The 18780-nt window shown below is 41.5% G+C and overlaps 1 protein-coding gene across 1 annotated transcript in view; it reads left to right on the top strand.

Moving 5' to 3' along the window:
- The window catches only part of LOC141132263 (lateral signaling target protein 2 homolog), an 80058-nt gene that overhangs the window by 46445 nt on the left and 14833 nt on the right, over positions 1 to 18780 (top strand). Inside the window, exons 3-4 of the mRNA XM_073620494.1 lie at positions 1123 to 1260; positions 1344 to 1546. Coding sequence (XP_073476595.1) covers positions 1123 to 1260; positions 1344 to 1546 — 341 coding nt within the window. The remainder of the gene's footprint in view (positions 1 to 1122; positions 1261 to 1343; positions 1547 to 18780) is intronic.

Raw genomic sequence — 18780 nt, 5'->3', positions numbered from 1 at the left:
ACATCACTACGTGATACTGCAGTGCTGATTTGACTACAACTAGGATGTACTAGGCCGCTGGTGCTTGCCAGTTCAGCAGAAGCATGAGCGGCACTAATACTGGCTCTCTGCTCCATACGAGAGCCCTGCGCTTCTTGCACCTCAACAGCAGAAGAACGGGGTCTGGTACGCCTGACCTTGGCAGGGACCACAACTCCTCAGAGCTATCTGTCAGGGTGCTTATGCTGTCTACAGGATCGTATTCTGAGCCTGAATCTGACAGATGGGTGACTTCCTCTTCACTATCTGTCATGATCAGAAATGTGTAGGCCTCTTCACTAGTGTACCTTCGATTTGACATTTTGGTCTCTAAATTTACTGGTACACTAGTGAGACTCACAGGAAATAGAGCTCCTGACTGTCAGCAGCTGATTCAAACGCTTCCAAAAAACTTGGCATTTGCAGGGACTCTGCGAACGCTGCAGTTATGTATTTAGTGTTTTGTAAGTGACAGTTATTGATACTGCACTTGGCTGGGCGGAGGGGCTAAACGCAGGTGCTTGCAGGTATCTGGGCTGATCCCGGTAACACTGCTTTTTTGGCAACCCTAAACTGCTGGGGACGCTAGTATTGATCCGTTCAGACACTATACTATGAAAGGGAGGTGTATCATGCGTGGGTGTTAGTGCTACTGGCACTAATCTGACGCTGCCTGGGTTGACGCAGACCCTGACTGACACTAAAACCTAACTGATATCACGCGCCGGGTGATCAGGGGGTTATACCTTTTGTATTTGGGTAATGTACGGCGGGTACCCTGATGCAAAAAAATAACTAACCAGCGTCACCCGTTTTTTTTATCGAGCTGCTAGCACACACAAGTATGCACGTTCCATAAGAAAGGTAGCAATAACCCAACCCAGAAGGCAAAAGAACCTTAAAGATTGGATGATGGGCCTGAAAAAGTAAAATGTAACTTTTTTTTTTTTTTTTTTTTTCTGCTGTAGAAATGTAGCATTGTCTGATGGGAAAATTTTGACATTAACATTTTTCTTTGGCTTCTATATAATAGGATAGGCCGTATGTGTCCTAACACAACCTACTTAAGCTAACCTGTTTTGTGGCTGTTTGTTACGACTGCAGGAGCGCATGCTTGCCATTCTGGAGCGAATTCTGGAACTATGTGTACCCACAAAGAGGAGGCAAAGAGATTTTCACTTGAAGTTCCCTGATGACATTGTAAATGATACCATGACTACTCACCTCCTGTTTGCAGCTGAAGTAGGTCTATTTAAACATTTTATGTACTTTTTTTTTTTTTTTTTCTCTATTACGATTACTAAATTTGTGATCTATATGTTTAGCTTATTGTAGGCGGCACATACATAGAAGTAGAAGAAGCAGATGGTGTGGTACTTCGACCACTATCACAGAAGCTGTTACTCAGCCTGGAAAATCTGCGGCGGATCCTAAGAGAGCAAAGTCTGGAGGATCCCGGTATTTTTACTGAAGCTGCTCACGAGGCCCTGCTGGAGTATGACAACCTGTGTGCTGAGTTTGAGTTTAGGTGTGTATGTTTTAGGTGGATTGTCTGAATAGGGCACTTAGCCTTCTAATGTGCTGTATACAAGACGTCGGTGTAAACAATGGGCAAACCTTCATAAAATTTCATAAACCAACAAAAATCTTGCTTGGTTACTCTGCTTCCCTAAAGGAAGAAAGCATGTATCCTTACCTGTCAAATGTCTCCCTTCTGTCTGTTATGAGACCCGAAAAACTGCAGATTCTGTGGGTGGGTTGTCCGGTGCTTGGTGGGTGGAGACGTGATGTCAGTAGACTCCCCGCCCACCTCTACACTCCCCTTGTCAACATGCATTTTCTCTTGTGTATTTCTTACACTGAACTTCTGCTATGATCAATAACATCCAGTCAAAACCCAGAAAAGTCACCACTTCAGCATGCCCAATCATGCTGATGTGTGGAGAAGCCAATCTTGGGAGAGCTGGAGAAGAAAGGAGGAGGGGATTTAAAGTACACAGAATGTCTGTCTCAGGCTTGTGCATGGGATATGTAAATCGCCTGTCACTCACAGCAAGGGGGAGAAACTGACTCCTATTTCTCTGTCCATTTTATCTCACTGAAAAAAGATAAGGGGACTGCTCAGAGCTGGATTAACTCTTAGTGGCAAGACTGGGCACAGATGACATGAAACTATACTGTACAAGGTTCAAGCCTTAATTAATTTTTTCGGGTTTACATCCACTTTAACCATCCATATTTTAGCAAAGAACGGTAACTTCCAGACTAGCTTGCTCTAAATTTATTGGCTGTTAACATCCAAATGTTGGTACCTTGGTTTGGCATGGGACTTTCAGATATTTTGAAAGTTGTGTATGCACCTGGGACTACTGCTTTTACTGAGCCGTTTAAAACAAATAGTTATTGGGCCCCCTTGGTTGACCAGTTGGACGCAATGATGTATTATCTTGTACTGTATTCTGAGAAAAGCTATATGACTATATATACAGTGGTCCAGGAACAAGTAAAGTGAGGAAGGCATGTTCACTATAGACACTCTAACCTCAGTACCAGGCTCCAACAGATTTATGTACCTGTCTTTATTTGCTAGAACTTACCATTTTGGTACATTGGGCTGATAGCATTTTAAACCTGTCTACCACACGCTTTAAAGTGGTTGTAGCCTTAAAAAAAAAAATCATGTTCCTTTTTAAAGCATGATCTATAGCACACTGCTTGTGCCATGTAATTTGTCCCTTCCTATGTTATATACCTGGTTGATCCTGCCTGTTCCTGTGTCCAAAAAGGTATTCTTCAGAAAGTGTAAAGGACTAATTTAACTTTATTTAATTGTAAAAAACAAATACTTGTCTAAAATAATGAAAAAGATCCCAAATCCCTCCTCCAAACACATTTAATTAAAATTAAGACACGAAGGTCTTAATGGAACACCGGTGTCCATAACAAGTCCAGCCATACACATCAGTCACCCATCTCGCATACACAGTTCAATCTGATTGTTGTATATTCACCGCAGATTGGCCTGGTAACTCAATAGAGACAAAAGTCACTGTAATATATACAACAATCATATTGAACCGTGTGTGTGAGATGGGTGACTGATGTGTATGGCTGGATTTGTTATGGACACCGGTGTTCCATTAAGACCTTCTCTTAATTTTAATTAAATATGTTTGGAGGAGGGATTTGGGATCTTTTTCAATATTTTAGACAAGTATTTTTGCAAGTATTTGTTTTTGTACAGTTAAATTAGTCCTTTTACATTTTCTATATCCTTTTCTGAAGAATACCTTTTGGGACCTTTTTGTCCCTATCTTTTTTGAATATATATGCTTTTGTATTCAGAGGATCGCCACCCGGTGGCCTTTGGCCCACACACAGGGAATGGTTCTTTTCTAAGTTTATACTAACAGGTCTAGTGTTCGATGACGTGGGCTACTACCCACCTCACCGAGACCTGCCCCATAGGACTTTGCTCTAGATGAGCTTGGTCTCCAGTTTTTGTTGTTTTTCTGTTCCTGTGTCCCCCTGTCTGTGCTGACCATGGTAATCATGGCTGCTGAGCTATTATACCGTGCTCTGTTTACATGCATCCATCATCCCGCAGTCTCGCCTTCCTTACTTCCTCCCTCCCTAGCATGAGAGCGGCTCTCCTCACCACCCCTCCTGCTGATATTCATTGAAAAGCCTAAACATCTTTTCTCATACCGCCGCTGTGCAGTTAAGTGACTTCCTTATGCTGGCCGGCTGATGTCGCCGGGGAATCTCAGCCCCTCCCGCTGCTATGTATAGATTGAGGGAGAAGTTCAGAGGGGGACTGCACAGCTGCCGTGTGAGAAAAGGTATTTAGCTTTTTAACTTCCCTGGCGGTGTTCCCGAGCTCAAGGTGGATTTTTAGTACCAAAAGCGGTAACCCCGAGCCACACTCGGGATCGCAGGATCTAGGTACAGTTACTTACCTTGTCCCCAGGATCCTGCGATGTCTCCCCGCTGTGTGCGGCGGCTGTGTCTCCGCTCACTGTATCACAGAGCCAGGCTCCGTTCCCTGCGAGCGTTGCGATGCACGGACGGAGCACAGCGCCAAATTCAAAAAGTGAAAATCACACAATGCATAAAGTACACTGTAATCTTACAGATTACATTACTGTATCAAATTTCACCTTCCTTTTGTCCCTAGTGGTTTGTCCAGTGCCCTGCATGCAGTTTTATATTATACATACTGTTCTTTCTGCCCGGAAACTGGAGATTGTCCATTGCAACCAAAACCGTCCCTTTACATCAAAAGCGGTTTTAGACCAGCTAGAAAACAGTGATAATAAATTAGAATCATTTGCAGAACTGAGCGATAGTGATTTGTGGGGAAATTCGTCATCAAACACTGAAAAGTAACGACAGCGACAATTCTGTGTTCAGTGTTTTTGATTACACTATTGAATAATTTTTATTATATTAACTTTTTATAGTTATTTATTATATTATAATTTTATGATTTTGTGTTTCAAACTTTCATACCCGGGCTGTCTACTAGACTCTTGTTTGGACAGATTTAATGTGTTATTCCTAAGAATTACAGGCCTACAATATACAACTCCAAATTTCCATGCAAAACATTGTACCGCTTTGAGCATCAAAAATCTGAAATAATCATACCGCCAGGGAGGTTAAGACCCCTTTCACACTGAGGCGCTACAGCGCTAAAAATAGCGCCTGTAAAGCGCCTCTCCAGTGTGAAAGTCCGAGGGCTTTCACACTGGAGCGGTACACTTGCGGGACGTTAAAAACTCCTTCAAGCAGTATCTTTGGAGTGTTGAAGGAGAAGTGTATACACCACTCCTTCACTGCTCCTGCCCATTGAAATCAATGGGCAGCGCGTCTATACTGCCGGCATAGAGCTGCTGCAGCAGCATTTTGCGGTGGTTTTAACCCTTTTTCGGCCGCTAGCGGGGGGGTAAAAGTGCACCGCAAAATAGACGGTAAAGCGCCTCTAAAAAGATTACCCCTGACGCCCCCATTGTAAAAGTAGCTTAATCACACACACTATAGTTAGTAACTGCATAATCCAGAGGGGATACCAGTATAAGTCATTGTGACTTTACAAACACTTTAAAAATTGCCCCTGTGTATCAAAATCTAAGAAATTGTACATTTATACATAATTGTATATTCTAGTTTACCAGTTTTTTGTTTTCTTTTGTTATGCTTTTTCTTTCTTCTTTTTCTTTCTTCTTTTTCTTTCTTCTTTTTCTTTCTTCTTTTTCTTTCTTCTTTTTCTTTCTTCTTTTTCTTTCTTCTTTTTCTTTCTTCTTTTTCTTTCTTCTTTTCTTACTACTACTACAGAACACTCATGCATCATTTCTTTTCTATTACAAAGGAGGGGAGGTGTTCTGTAGTCTTAACAAACTTCTAATAACTGTTTAAGATGACACCTGGAGTTCACTGAATTTCTGGCAACATCAGAAGGATTTTATATATATTTTTTTTTTCGTATTTATTAAGCATGTACAAGAAAACACATTCATTGATTATATTCGGAATGTTATATAATAGACCAAAAGGGAGCAAATTAGAAAAGTTCATTGTTGAGAGAACTTATGTATTTAAAGAGTAACTCAACTTTTGTTGAAAAAAAATAACATTCACCTCTGGATGATCTATGTACATTGCAGGGATTTTCCAAAACTTTTAGAGTCAGTCCTACCTTTTTTTTTTTTTTTTTTTTTTTTTGTTCTGAAGAAATGGCGGTTTGTGTACATGTGCTGAGTGAATCTGTTTGGGAATGATTTTATAATTCTCAATTAGCTGCTGCACTTGCAGAGTTCATATGGGGAAAGTGGAAGGATCTGCATCCCTTTTTAGACGTGATTTTCCCTTTAGGAGTATCGTGCTAAAAATTACATCTTTGTTGTAGGGGATGCCCAAAATCTGACTTGTAGCTTAGAGCCCTTTCACACTGGGGCGGTTTGCAGGCGCTATTGCGCTAATAATAGCGCCTGCAAACCGACCCGAAAGTGCCGCTGCTTGCATTCCAGTGTGAAAGCCGCGAGGGCTTTCACACTGGAGCGATGCGCTGGCAGGACGGTAAAAAAAGTCCTGCCAGCAGCATCTTCGGAGCGGTGTGTATACCGCTCCTTTACCACTCCTGCCCATTGAAATCAATGGGACGGCGCGGCTATACCGCCGGCAAAGCACCTCTGCAGAGGCGCTTTGCGGTGGTATTTAACACTTTCTCGGCCACTAGCGGGGGATAAAACCGCCCCGCTAGCGGACGCATACTGACGGTAAAACGCCGATAATAATAGCGGCGTTTTACCGCCGACGCCGCCCCAGTGTGAAAGGGCTCTTAGTGCAGACCTCTGGGGAAAATCCAGTAAGCTGATCACACAAGCAGAAAATTCTATATCTGGGGATGTTCTGTTTACCATATGTGTACAAAATGCCCCCAGGTTGTTACATTCCATTGCGTTTTTTATAGTAACTTTACAAAGCTGCAGATTGAAAATAAAAGGTAATTAACATTCAAATACAATATGACTTTTGTGGCAATTGTATATGCTATATATTTTTTTTAAAATCTTATCCCAGGAAAGTGGATTTACCCTTTTTAAAGTAACTAAAGGCAAAGCTTTAAAAAAGGTTTTGAACAGAGTGGAGAGGTTTCATGTCAGGTTTTATTGCGGTCTGTGCCCTCATTAGGGAGGTTATCCTCTCTATAGTCCAGTTTACCATCATCTAAGCAAAAAAAATCTCAAATTTTATGTTGGTATCAGAAAAGGAATAGAGGAGGAATCTTCCAATGGGGACACTAGTTTTGGTGACACGCCAGGATTTCTTCACTTTTTGATTGTTTTCCTTGCACTTCCTGTTTTGGCTATGGGACAGGAAGTGAAGGGATATCTCAGCTATCGGACACAGCAACAAAAAAAGAAAAATTTGATAGTTAGATTAGTACTTCTGCTTTGTACAGGAGGCCTTACAAAAAGTGGACCAATAACCTGAATACATAGGACTACTGTAGTTATGCTGTATTTAGGATATGTATGTGAATATTGATCATATGAGAGGTTATAGGCACAAACACGCTTTGATAGTTCCATTTTAGCACAAAGCCCTGTTGACACCGCACCTTCTGTATCAAAATTCAATATGTGTTGGGAAATCTCATATGCATATGAAAGGCACCACCCCGGACATGCTTGGTCTAATGTTTTGTCAAAATAGCTGAATAGAAGGCTAAAATTTTTAACCCCTCGTATGTTGTGATACTAGCTTCCATATTCTATCAATGCCTAAATATGTAGGGTGATTAAAGTGGCTGTAAACTCAATTCATGACATTTGAGCTGGGCACATATATCTGCAGTGTTTTCTTAGTCCGGTAGTGCTCTCCTGGTCCGTTCCTGTTATCAGCCCGATTGAACTCCTGACAAATTCTCCAAAACATCAGATAAAAGCAGCCTGAAATTTGTGTCAGGGAGGTTGCTATAAATAGATTAGTAGGCAGCTGGCCCTGTTACAAAACACCTCTGCGAGTCTCTGCCTATGATGAGAGGGGGTGTGTGCCTTTCCTCCAGTCAGCTGTTTTAGCCATCTTGGCTGTATGCCCAGACATCACACTGTGTTAACCACTTCAACCCCGGAAGATTTTACCCCTTCCTGATCAGAGCACTTTTTGTGATTTGGCGCTGCGTCGCTTTAACTGACAGTTGCGACGGTGTACCCAAACAGAATTGACTTTTTTTTTTTTCCCCCACAAATAGAGCTTTCTTTTGGTGGTATTTGATCATCTCTGCGTTTTTTTTATTTTTTGCGCTATAAACAAAAAAAGAGCAACAGTTTTGGAAAAAACACTATTTTCTACTTTTTTGCTATAGTAAATATCCCTTTTGTCTAAAAGAAATTTTTTTTTTTTTCTCAGTTTAGGCCGATATGTATTCTTCCACATATTTTTGGTAAAATCGCAATAAGCGCATATTGATTGGTTTGCGCTAAAGTTATAGCATCTATAAAATGGGGGATAGATTTATAGCACTTCTATTTTTTTTTTTTTTTTTTTTTTTTCTTTACTAGTAATGACGGCGATCTGCGATTTTTGTGAATGTGACATTATGGCGGACACATTTTTGGGACCATTGGCTTTATTACAGCGATCAGTGTTATAAAAATGTCACTGGCAGTGAAGGGGTTAACACTAGGGGGCGATCAAGGGGTTAATTGTGTTCCCTAATGTGTGTTCTAACTATAGGGAGAAGGGACTGACCAGGGGAGATGACAGATCACTGTTCATACTTTTGTATGAAAAGACGATCTGTCTCTTCTCCCCTCAGAGAACCGGGATCTCTCTGTGTTACGAGCGATCGCGAGAGCCCGGCGGTCTCTATTCTGCTCCGGGGGCGTGCAGCGGGCGCGTGCGTGGCCGCCTTAGGAACCAACGCAACATACCGGCGATTCGCCTGTCCGTGCCATTCTGCCGCAGTACAACTGCGGCGGGCTGGCCAGCAAGTGGTTAAATGGGAAGAGACAATTTCCTTACACATCTGAACTTTCTAAATGGTATATAAAGCTGAAGACAGCAGATATGGATGTAAAACTTATGTAGGGAGATTTGTTTCATCTCTGTGTATCATCTGAGGCTGTTCACTTCACTGGGTGTATGTGTGAAGGTTTACATCCACTTTAAGTCACTCTTGGTCGGTTGTGTTATATCTTCTCTAGTATGGCCACTTTAAACAACTTTATTGTCCTTGGCCTGTGGACTAGTATCTATAAACAGAGAACAGGGGGACAAGATAACAGAGGGGGGAGGGACCGATTCTGTATGAGAGATTGGTATGTCCCGATGCGAGGAATTGCTGATTTGTGTGCGGGAAAAAACAGACAGAAATGGTAAAACATGTTAAAACCAAAGTGTGCATGACTTGAGTAGAACAGCAGCCCCAAGCTGTATTCTTGTCACTTGTTAATATTTGTTGCTTCTAGTCGACCTGTTGAATCTGAAGTGTGGCCTGCAGAGGTACTGCTGTAGAAGAGAATAGCTGTGACATCGCATGACATTCTAGAGCTACTTCTCCTATTTTCACAATCCTTTTTGTGCTTTTAAATTTGAGCAGCTTATACTGGATTAATAAACAAGAACTTAAACCATAAAACAATCTATTGCCCAACTCCAGCCAGAACGTGTGGTTTTAGTTTTGAATAGAGCAAAGAAAAGCTACATTTGGCACGTGTGTATATATAATTTTTTTTTTTTTTTTTATTATTGCTATTGGTTACTAGGGATGACCTGAACAAACCTGGGCTTGGTTTAAGGTGGGTTCAGCGAACAATAAAGTTCAACAAAAAAAAGCACAACCAGAAAGACATATAAAAATGCCATCATGTGCTGTAGCACAGCATCTCAAATTATACTAGTTGCGTAACTAGTCCAAAAAAGTGCTTGACCTGATGTGAACAATCATTACGAACTTCTCGGAAAAACTATTTTTCTGTTCATCAAACAAGGTAAAACATAACATAGCTTACCAGATGTGATGGATCTCAAATTATAGAGATTGAATAAGCACACACAGGAAGGATCTTTTGGCCAAACAAAGGTGTATCCACTGACTCTTCCAATAGCGAGATCCCTCCTCCTGTGTAGCAGCTTTCCTCTGCTACTATACTCCTCACAGAGCCTTTAGCAAGATAAACTCCAAGGGATGTGTTATGAAATGGAAAGAGGCTTCATGGTGCAATACTCAAAAGGTATTTTTTCTTAAAACATCTTAGGCACTGACATCCAAACAAAACGGCATTCAGTGTATTCAAAGCAGCTGCGGCTCAAGCCAGCCAGATGGTGTGTGGTGACGTCAAGACCTGTAGCTCCACCCGACGCGTTTCCCCATTTATAAGGCTTTGACTGGGGAAGGATGCTGTCTCTGGATGTCACACACTAGGCTATTTTTATATGTACACAAACAGGAGAGACACCGGAACCACCATTAAGGGCTACATCTTAGGTGTCACTGATATATACTACACACATTATTACCAATTGTTCTGAAAATTCCACAGAAGATTGGTTTGTATTGATACAGTGTAATGGAAACCAAATGAATATATTAAACCATTGCATATACATTTAAAAAACTGAATATATTTAAAGAAAAATGTACAAACATATCCTCATATCCAAATTATGTATGATAAAATGGATGTGGAAATAGGGGGAAAAGCTATATATAAATATTAAAAAAAACTTACTTCTGCCCCTAAGAATAAAAAATGCAGGTGAACCTTAGTTTTTTATTTAATAAATAAAATATAATTATATAAAGTGGTGTGTGACGTCCAGACGCAGCCTCCTTTCCCAGTCGAAGCCTTCTACGGGGAAGTGTGTCGGGTGGAGCTACAGGTCTTGACGTCACCACACACCAGCTGGCTGGCTTTAGCCGCGGCTGGTTTGAATACACTGAATGCCGTTTTGTTTGGATGTCAGTGCCTACGATGTTCTAAGAATAAATACCTTTTAATTTTGAGTATTGCACCATGAAGCCTCTTTCCATTTCATAACCCATCCTTTGGAGGAGTTTATCTTGCTAAAGGCTCTGTGAGGAGTATAGTAGCAGAGGAAAGCCGCTACACAGGAGGAGGGATCTCGCTATTGGAAGAGTCAGTGGATACACCTTTGTTTGGCCAAACGATCCTTCCTGTGTGTGCTTAATCGATCTCTATAATTTGAGATCTATCGCATCTGGTAAGCTGCTATGTTTTTTACTTTGAACAGAAAAATTTTTGTTTTTTTTTTTCCGAGAAGTTCGTCCTGATCACATCGGGTCAAGCACTTTTTTGGACTACACAGTTAAAATATTGTTTATTACATCTTAGTAAGTTTCAGCACGTTAATTAATCACAGCACATGTTGGCTTTTTTATATGTCCTTTTTTTTGGTTGCGCATTCTTTTTGTTGTACACATTTATGGACTGAATATTCAGGTTTTTTTTAGATGCAGCGCCATCTTTTCAATATATAATCTTAGATATATATGCACGAATTTATTTGTCTTTTGGGTTTAGTGCAGATATCCTGCTATACATATCCGAACAATAAAGTTCGACTGATAAATCTGAACCCCATTAAAGTCAATTATGAGCCAAATGAAGCTGTAAAAAAAAAATGGTTATCTTCTAGGCTATGCTAATAGGCAGGGTATTGCCAAATAAATTGCATGAGAAGCCGGGCACTGCCCTGGGGGACATGTGCAAATACAGAAGAAAAAGGTAAAAAAAAACTTCCATTTGTGGCTAAACAGAGCTCTAAAATTGGATGTAACATGTTCCCAAAGGTGAACTTATCCTTAAGGCTGGGTTCACACCTATGCGAATTGGATGCGTCTTTCTTCCACATCCTATTCGCATGGTAGATTGTGACGGGCTCTCTGTGGAGCATTTTCACATATCTCCGCTGCGACTCCGGTGCGAATTTGAACAGGGGTCATGTCCGTCTTTTGGTCCATTTCAGGTCCGAATTTGGACCTGAAATGGGGATGCACCGGACCCCTGCTGTGAGCCGCATGTGGCAATAGTGTGAACCCAGTCTTAAATCTTTTTTGACCAGTTGGAGGAATTTTCATTAACCAATGTTTTTTGCTACTTGCAGTTACGTGTCTTACTGACTCCCTCCCTCCCTCTGTGTCTATCCTTTTTCTTAAAAGTAATTCAAGGTAATGAGTCTCAAACTTATTTCCACTTTTCATAACATGTCAATCCTAAACGCTCCTAAATGGTACTAAAATGCTACTAACAGCATTTTTTTAGCTTTTTTTTTTTTTTTTTTTTTCTTTTCCTTATTTTTGGGGAAGAGGAAAAAAAAAAAATGTAGAATACATATCTGCCTAAACTGAGGACAAAAATAGCTTTTTTTTTAAAAAAAAAAAAAAAAAGGGGGATATTTATTACAGCAAAAAGTAAAAAATGTTTTTTCAAAATTGTTGTTTTTTTTTTTGTTTTTTTTTTATGTTTATAGCACAAAAAATAAAAAATGCAGAGACAATCAAATACCACCAAAAGAAAGCTCTATTTGTGGGAAAAAAAGACGTCAATTGTCAAAGCGATGCAGTGCCGAATCACAAAAAATGGCCCGGTCATTCTGCAGCCAAATCTTCTGGGGCTGAAGTGGTTAAATAACATTCCTAGGGGGTGCCCTTAACCTACCTGTGAAGTGGTGCATCTGTACGATGTTTGTTGTATGATCTACTGCAGCAAAACTGAGATTCACAACAAAAATAAATCCCCTTTTAAATTCTTGAAAATGACTACTTTAGCCGCTTCTATTTGTAAACAAAGCTGCTAAAGATTCCCTTCATTCCCTACCCTCTGAGCATGAAACCAAATGTAAATAAACACATGCTTTGGACAAACCATTAAAAAAAAAAAAAAAAAAAAACTCCCAATGTAAATCCATCGTAATGACATCCAGCGATGCAGCTCCTCCTCAATCGGGATGAATGACGCTCGCCATCTTGCCAGTTAAAAAAAAAAAAAAAAAAAAGATGAAAAATCCTACCAGCTAACGGACTTGTCTGATCCTGTCACTACACTCTCAGCAAATGAGAGCTTCAAATCCCCACCACTGAATGTAAACCAAGGAATGGGGTATGCCCAGTGATGTAATTGACCATATATGGTCATATGCCAATACCTTTTACAATGATATTGGCGCTACCCCAGCCTCTTTGTTTATGTGGCTGAGGGTTCCCCGCCAGCAAATAAATCTGGGCAAGTGACATCACTGGTTGATGAGGGTTCTGGCACTCGCTGCTTCCTTAATAACCTTTGACAGGAAGATGAGAAATAGAGAAGAATACCTGAATTTGACCGAAAGCCCATACCTATTGGTTACCCCTACCCCTCTCTTCCTGCCTCCATACTAGCAGGATAAGTACAGGAATCGCCAGGGCTGGAAACCACGGAAATGAAAATATAGTTGCCAAGTGTCTCTCCTTCAGCTAATGTCAGGTGGAGTGTTCTCCCTGCAACAGTAGATCTTTAGTCCTGGCACAACATGCAGAAAACCAATGGCCACCAATAATGAAAGGGGGGGGGGGGGAGGTTATTAACTATTACTTCCACTGATTGACATTGGATGGGGTGGTTAATTACTGCCACTGATCTCTAGTGTAGGGGTCATTTTTGCCCTCTGGCACCATTGTTGGAAGTTACTACTACTGCCACTGACCACATTGGGCTTCAAAATTTAAGTTAAGATGTTTTTTTACTTTGGATAAAATAGGGATGGTTTAAAACCCAAATAGGGTTATTTTTTTGTGTGTAATAAATGAAATTGCCCAGAATCTGCCATTTGCATAAATAGGAAAGGACCAATAAAATAATATACTTTATGTAAGAGCTGCTAAAACAGGATCGATTTATAAAAAATTGGTTGGATGAATGTGAAAAGCATTCGCCCATCTAAGCGAAAGACTGACCATATTTTTCTTAGCCCCAAGGCCAAAGTGGATCATTTTTCTGTAGGGCCACATATGTGCATACCTGTGTGGTGTGTGTGTTTGTTTTTTTGTTTTTCTGAGAGTGCCGCTACTCTGGCTTTGATAGCTTGTGATTGGCTATAACAGGGATTAGTAATGGTACAGCCCACCTTTTTGTACGCTTTCTCCTCTTTAACCACTTACCGGGCATATTCTGGCACTTCTCTCCTACATGTAAAAATCATCTTTTTCTAGTTAAAAAAAAAAAAAAAAAAAAAATTACTCGGAACCCCCAAAATAATATATGTTTTTTTTAGCAGACACCCTAGGGAATAAAATGGCGGTAATTGCAACTTTTTATCTTGCACGGTATTTGCGCAATAATTTTTCAATCGCCCTTTTTTTTTTGGAAAAACTGTTTCATGAATTAAAAAATAAGACATACAGTTAGCCCAATTTTTTGTATAATGTGAAAGATGTTACGCCGAGTAAATGGATACCTAACATGTCATGCTATAAAATTGCGCACACTATGGAATGGCGCCAAACTTCAGTACTTAAAAATCTCCATAGGCGACGCTTTTAAAATTTTTACAGGTTACCAGTAGTTAGAGGAGGTCTAGTGCTACAATTGTTGCACGCGCTCTAACGCATGTGGCGATACCTAACGTGTGGTTTGAACGGTGTTTACATGTGTGGGCGGGACTTAAATGTGCGTTCGCTTCTGAACATGAGCTACACTTTTTTTTTTTTTTTTTTCTTACTTTTTTTTTTTTTTTTTTAATCACTTTTATTCCTATTACAAGGAATGTAAACATCCCTTGTAATAGGAATCTATTGTGACAGGTCCTCCTTTATGGAGAAATGCAGAGTCAATAAGACCCCACATCTATCCTCCAGACTGGAAAGCATGAGATAGAGAATAAAAATTCACCGATCTCATGCTGACAGCTGCGATCGTGGCTTTGTTTACTTTCGGGAACCCGGGCATAACGTCGCGCCCGGGCCTCCGACGCTCATAGAGATGACTGGTGATCATCTGGCCACCGGAAATCTCTATCGTCATCCGGCGCCAGCCGATTCCTTCTCCGGCCCCCGATGGCACGGGAAAGCCCAGAGAAGCACCGGATGGAGGCGGGAGGGGGTGGCTCCCCCTCCTGTCACCTATAAGAACGATCAAGCGGAACTGCTGCTATGATCGTTCTTATCATGCACAGAATCCGTCAGGAAAGCATATCTGAATGATGCCTGTAGCTGCAGGCATCATTCAGATATCCCCTCACAAAGTCAAGGACGTCATATGACGCCCTAAGGTATTGAAGTGGTTAAGGCTCGATTCACACTAATGTGTGGGGTTTTTTTTTTTTTTTTTTTTTGTTAAAGCATTTTGCAGAAATGCAGAGTTTTTTTTGTAACTTGAGTTCCTATGGAACACGTTCACATCAATGCATTTTTGTGCCTCTGCGTTTTTGGGAAGGGTTGGGTGACTTTTTTCCTGCAAAATTCAGCGTTCTGCATGTAATGGGCTTGTATCCAAAACGCAAGTACCTCGTTTTTGCCGCAATTTGCATTTTGCAAATTTGTTTTTATTTTTTATTTTATGCTGTATATAACTGGTTGCCCCCCCCCCCTCCTGAACCATACCAGGCCACATGCCCTCAACATGGGGGGGGGGGGGGGGGTACCTTGGGGTAGGGGGGTGCTCTGCGTCCTCCACCCCAAAGCACCTTGGCCCCATGTTGATGGGGACAAGGGCCTCTTCCCAACAACCCTTGTCCGGTGGTTGTCTGGGTCTGCAGGCTTATCGGAATCTGGAAGCCCCCTTTAATAAGGGGGGCCTTCAGATACCACCCCCCCCCATTTGAATGCGTATTGGGTACATCATGCCCTGGTCGGTGACGTCACAAGGGGGTGGGGCCTCCGGAAGTCTTCATCCGATGGCCATGCCCCATCGTTATCTATGACATGCACAACAACGGCGCGGACAGATCAGGGGGACGCAGCATCGGAGGAGGATAGGCAGCAGAGGAAGGATACCGGACGAAGGCAGGAGAAAAAAGAAGCGGGAGAAGACCACCGGAGGAGGAAGATATTTTTAATAAGGCTTGTTAAAAACTGTCTACTGTATTTTTTCACACTACACTGCTTTTTTTTTTTTTTTTTTTTTTTTTTTTTTTTTTTTTTTTTTTGTAGGGGTACAATGTACCCGATAATCATTCACATAGGGGGGAAAGCCAGGATCTGGGGGCCCTCTTGTTAAAGGGGGCTTCCGGATTCCGATAAGCTCCCCGCCCACAGACCCTGACAACCACCGGGCAAGGGTTGTCGGGAAGAGGCCCTTGTCTCCATTAACATGGGGGCAAGGTGGGGTGGGCACAGAGCCCCATGTTGAGGGCATGCGGCCTGGTGTGGTTCAGGAGGGGGGGGCGCTCGCTTGTCCCTTCCCTTTCTTGAACTGCCGGGCTGCATGCTCGGATAAGGGTCTGGTATGGATTTTTTGGGGGGACTCCACACTTTTTTTTTTTTTTTTTTTTTTCTTCTTTCAGCGGGGAAGTCTGCTGACAGCTGACGACCCATCGGTTGTTAAGGACGCAGCAGCCGGCTTCCTGGCCCCCTCCTTAGCAACCAGCTATATACAGTGTATAAAAAAAAAAACGCAAATCGCGATTAAAAGCACGTGTCCAAAAACACGACAAGCACTGCAGAAACACTAAAGCAACATGCATAGATGTGAATCGAGCCTAATAGAGAAAAAGATGCATTCCATCTGTCTCTTTGCTAGAGGAGGAAAAATTAAAAAATAAAAATAGATAATATAGCTAGATATAGGTTTGATCAATTTCAGGGTCTGTATGTTTTTAGGAAGGTTTAAAAAAAGTGTGTGGTTTTTTTTTTTTTATTTTTTTTTAGCCTACAAAAAAAAAAAAAAAAAAAATGTGCACTATTGTTTCTGGGCCCTAATATGGGTAAAAACAACAAATCTACACGTGGTATGATTTTTCAGGAGTAGATTTTATTTTTGGTTGTATTTTGGTGGTTTATGATAGTGGAAAGAAATATACAGTTGCAATTACAAAAATGTTTGTTTTTTTTTTTTTGTTTTTTTTTTTTGTATTGTCAGTTTTTCCTTGATGGTTATAAAATAATTACTATTTACTACCAAATGAAGGCCCAAACTGCCCTGAAAAAAACAAGGTATCCTTTTACATGCATTCACTAAGTAGTATAAAAAAAGTACAGTTTTTTTTTTTTTTCTACATATGCTAAAGTTGCAAGACTGGTTTCAGGCCTTGGACCTTTTAGGGGTTAAAACATTGATTTTTCTATGATTGTCGGTTCCATCTAGTGGCCAAAATGCTGTATTTTTTTTATCTGATGAAATTGAAAGGATTTCAGAAAATATGACTAGGGTGTGTTGGCGTGCCGCTGTGGGTAAAAATCTGCCATACACTTCATTTCCTTTTTTTTTTTTTCCCAACTTATTTTGGATACAAACAACTGAATGAACATTTATATAATATATGGCAGGTATGAAGGTAATGGTGTTGATCTGTTCAATTATTCTTGAACCTGAAAAGGGTGCATTAACGCCTTCAAATGCATCCTGCCTCCGATTTTAGATGTGAGAAACCTAGCGGGGGTTCTTGCAATTAACTGTGACAGGCAGCCCCACTGAAAGCAATGGGAGGATGCCCACTCCTGTAATCACTTATGCAGCGATCAAATACGAGTGATCGGCCCTAGATGCAGGCAGTCTGCATCCAAGGCCGATCACTCGCATGTGATCGCTGCATGAGTTTACATGTGAGTGGCTGCAAGAGCTGGCAGCATCCCTTAACTTTCAATGGGGCTGCCTCTCGCAGCTAATTGTGATAACCCCAACTGGGGAGGGATGGGTCAGAGGTCGTAACAGACAATGCTAGAGTTGCATATGATAGGAGAAACTATGGCGGTCAGGTCAAGATTTTTTTTATCCCTCCAAAGTTGATGTTATGCAGGGCTTATACACTATATTACCATAAGTACTGGGGCACTTGCCTTGACATGCACATGAATTTTAATGGCATTCCAGTCTTAATCCATAGGGTTCAAAATTGAGTTGGCCTACCATTTGGTTTAGGAGTGTCTATGGGAATGTTTGACCATTCTTCCAGAAGCAGATTTGTGAGGTCAGGCACTGATGTTGGACAAGAAGGCCTGGCTTGCAGTCTCCGCTCTAATTTATTCCAAAGGTGTTCTATCTGGTTGAGGTCAGGACTCTGTGCAGGCCAGTCAAGTTCCTCAGCCCCAAACGCGCTCATTTATGTTTATTTGGACCTTGCTTTGTTCACTGGTCCAAATCATTTGGTGGAGGGGGGGATTATGGTGTGGGGTTGTTTTTCAGGGGTTTGGCTTGTCCCCTTAGTTCTGGTGAAGGGAACTCTTAAGGCGTCGACACACCAAGACATTTTGGGCAATTTCATGCTCCCAACTTTGTGGGAACAGTTTGGGGATGGCCCCTTCCTGTTCCAACATGACTGCGCATCAGTACACAAAGCAAGCACCATAAAGACATGGATGGACCTTGCTTTAACTGGTGCGCCATCATGTCTGAACAGGAAGGGGCCATCCCCAAACTGTTCCCACAAAGTTGGGAGCATGAAATTGCCCAAAATATCTTGATTGAGTTTGGGGTCAAGGAACTTGACTGGCCTGCACAGAGTCCTGACCTCATCCCGATTAGAACACCTTTGGGCTGAATTAGAGCGGAGATTGCGAGCCAGGCCTTAACCACATCAGTACCTGACCTCACAAATACGCCTCTGGAAGAATGGTCAGACATTCCCATAGACACACTCCTAAACCTTGTGGACAGCCTTCCCAGAAGAGTTGAAGCTGCTATAGCTGCAAAGGGTGTGCCAATTCAAAATTGAACCCTACGGACTAAAGCCTCATACACGCGATCAGACTTGGTACAAACTATCCCGTGGATTTTTGTACAAAAGGCGTCGGCCGTAAACTAAGCATACACACGGCAGGACTTTTTCAGCCAACTTTCACCAAATCACGTGGTTTTTCAGCTCTTTACCGCCACGCTTTTGTCCACTTCTGTATTGTTGTCTGATCTTTTGCATTGGTTCTGAGCATGCGTGTTTGTACTTTGGACTTAAGTCCTATGGACTTGTGTACACATGATAGGATTTTGCACCATAGGACTTTTGTTGCCGGAAAGTTTGTCTGTTTGCACAGCCAACATTTGTCCTATGAAAACCGAAAAAGTTTGTCTGATGGAGCGTACAAACGGTAGGATGTTGCCTTAA

This window comes from Aquarana catesbeiana, linkage group LG03, assembly GCF_042186555.1.
Source record: "Aquarana catesbeiana isolate 2022-GZ linkage group LG03, ASM4218655v1, whole genome shotgun sequence".
NCBI lineage: Eukaryota > Metazoa > Chordata > Amphibia > Anura > Ranidae > Aquarana > Aquarana catesbeiana.
This window is presented reverse-complemented; position numbering and strand designations above follow the sequence as displayed.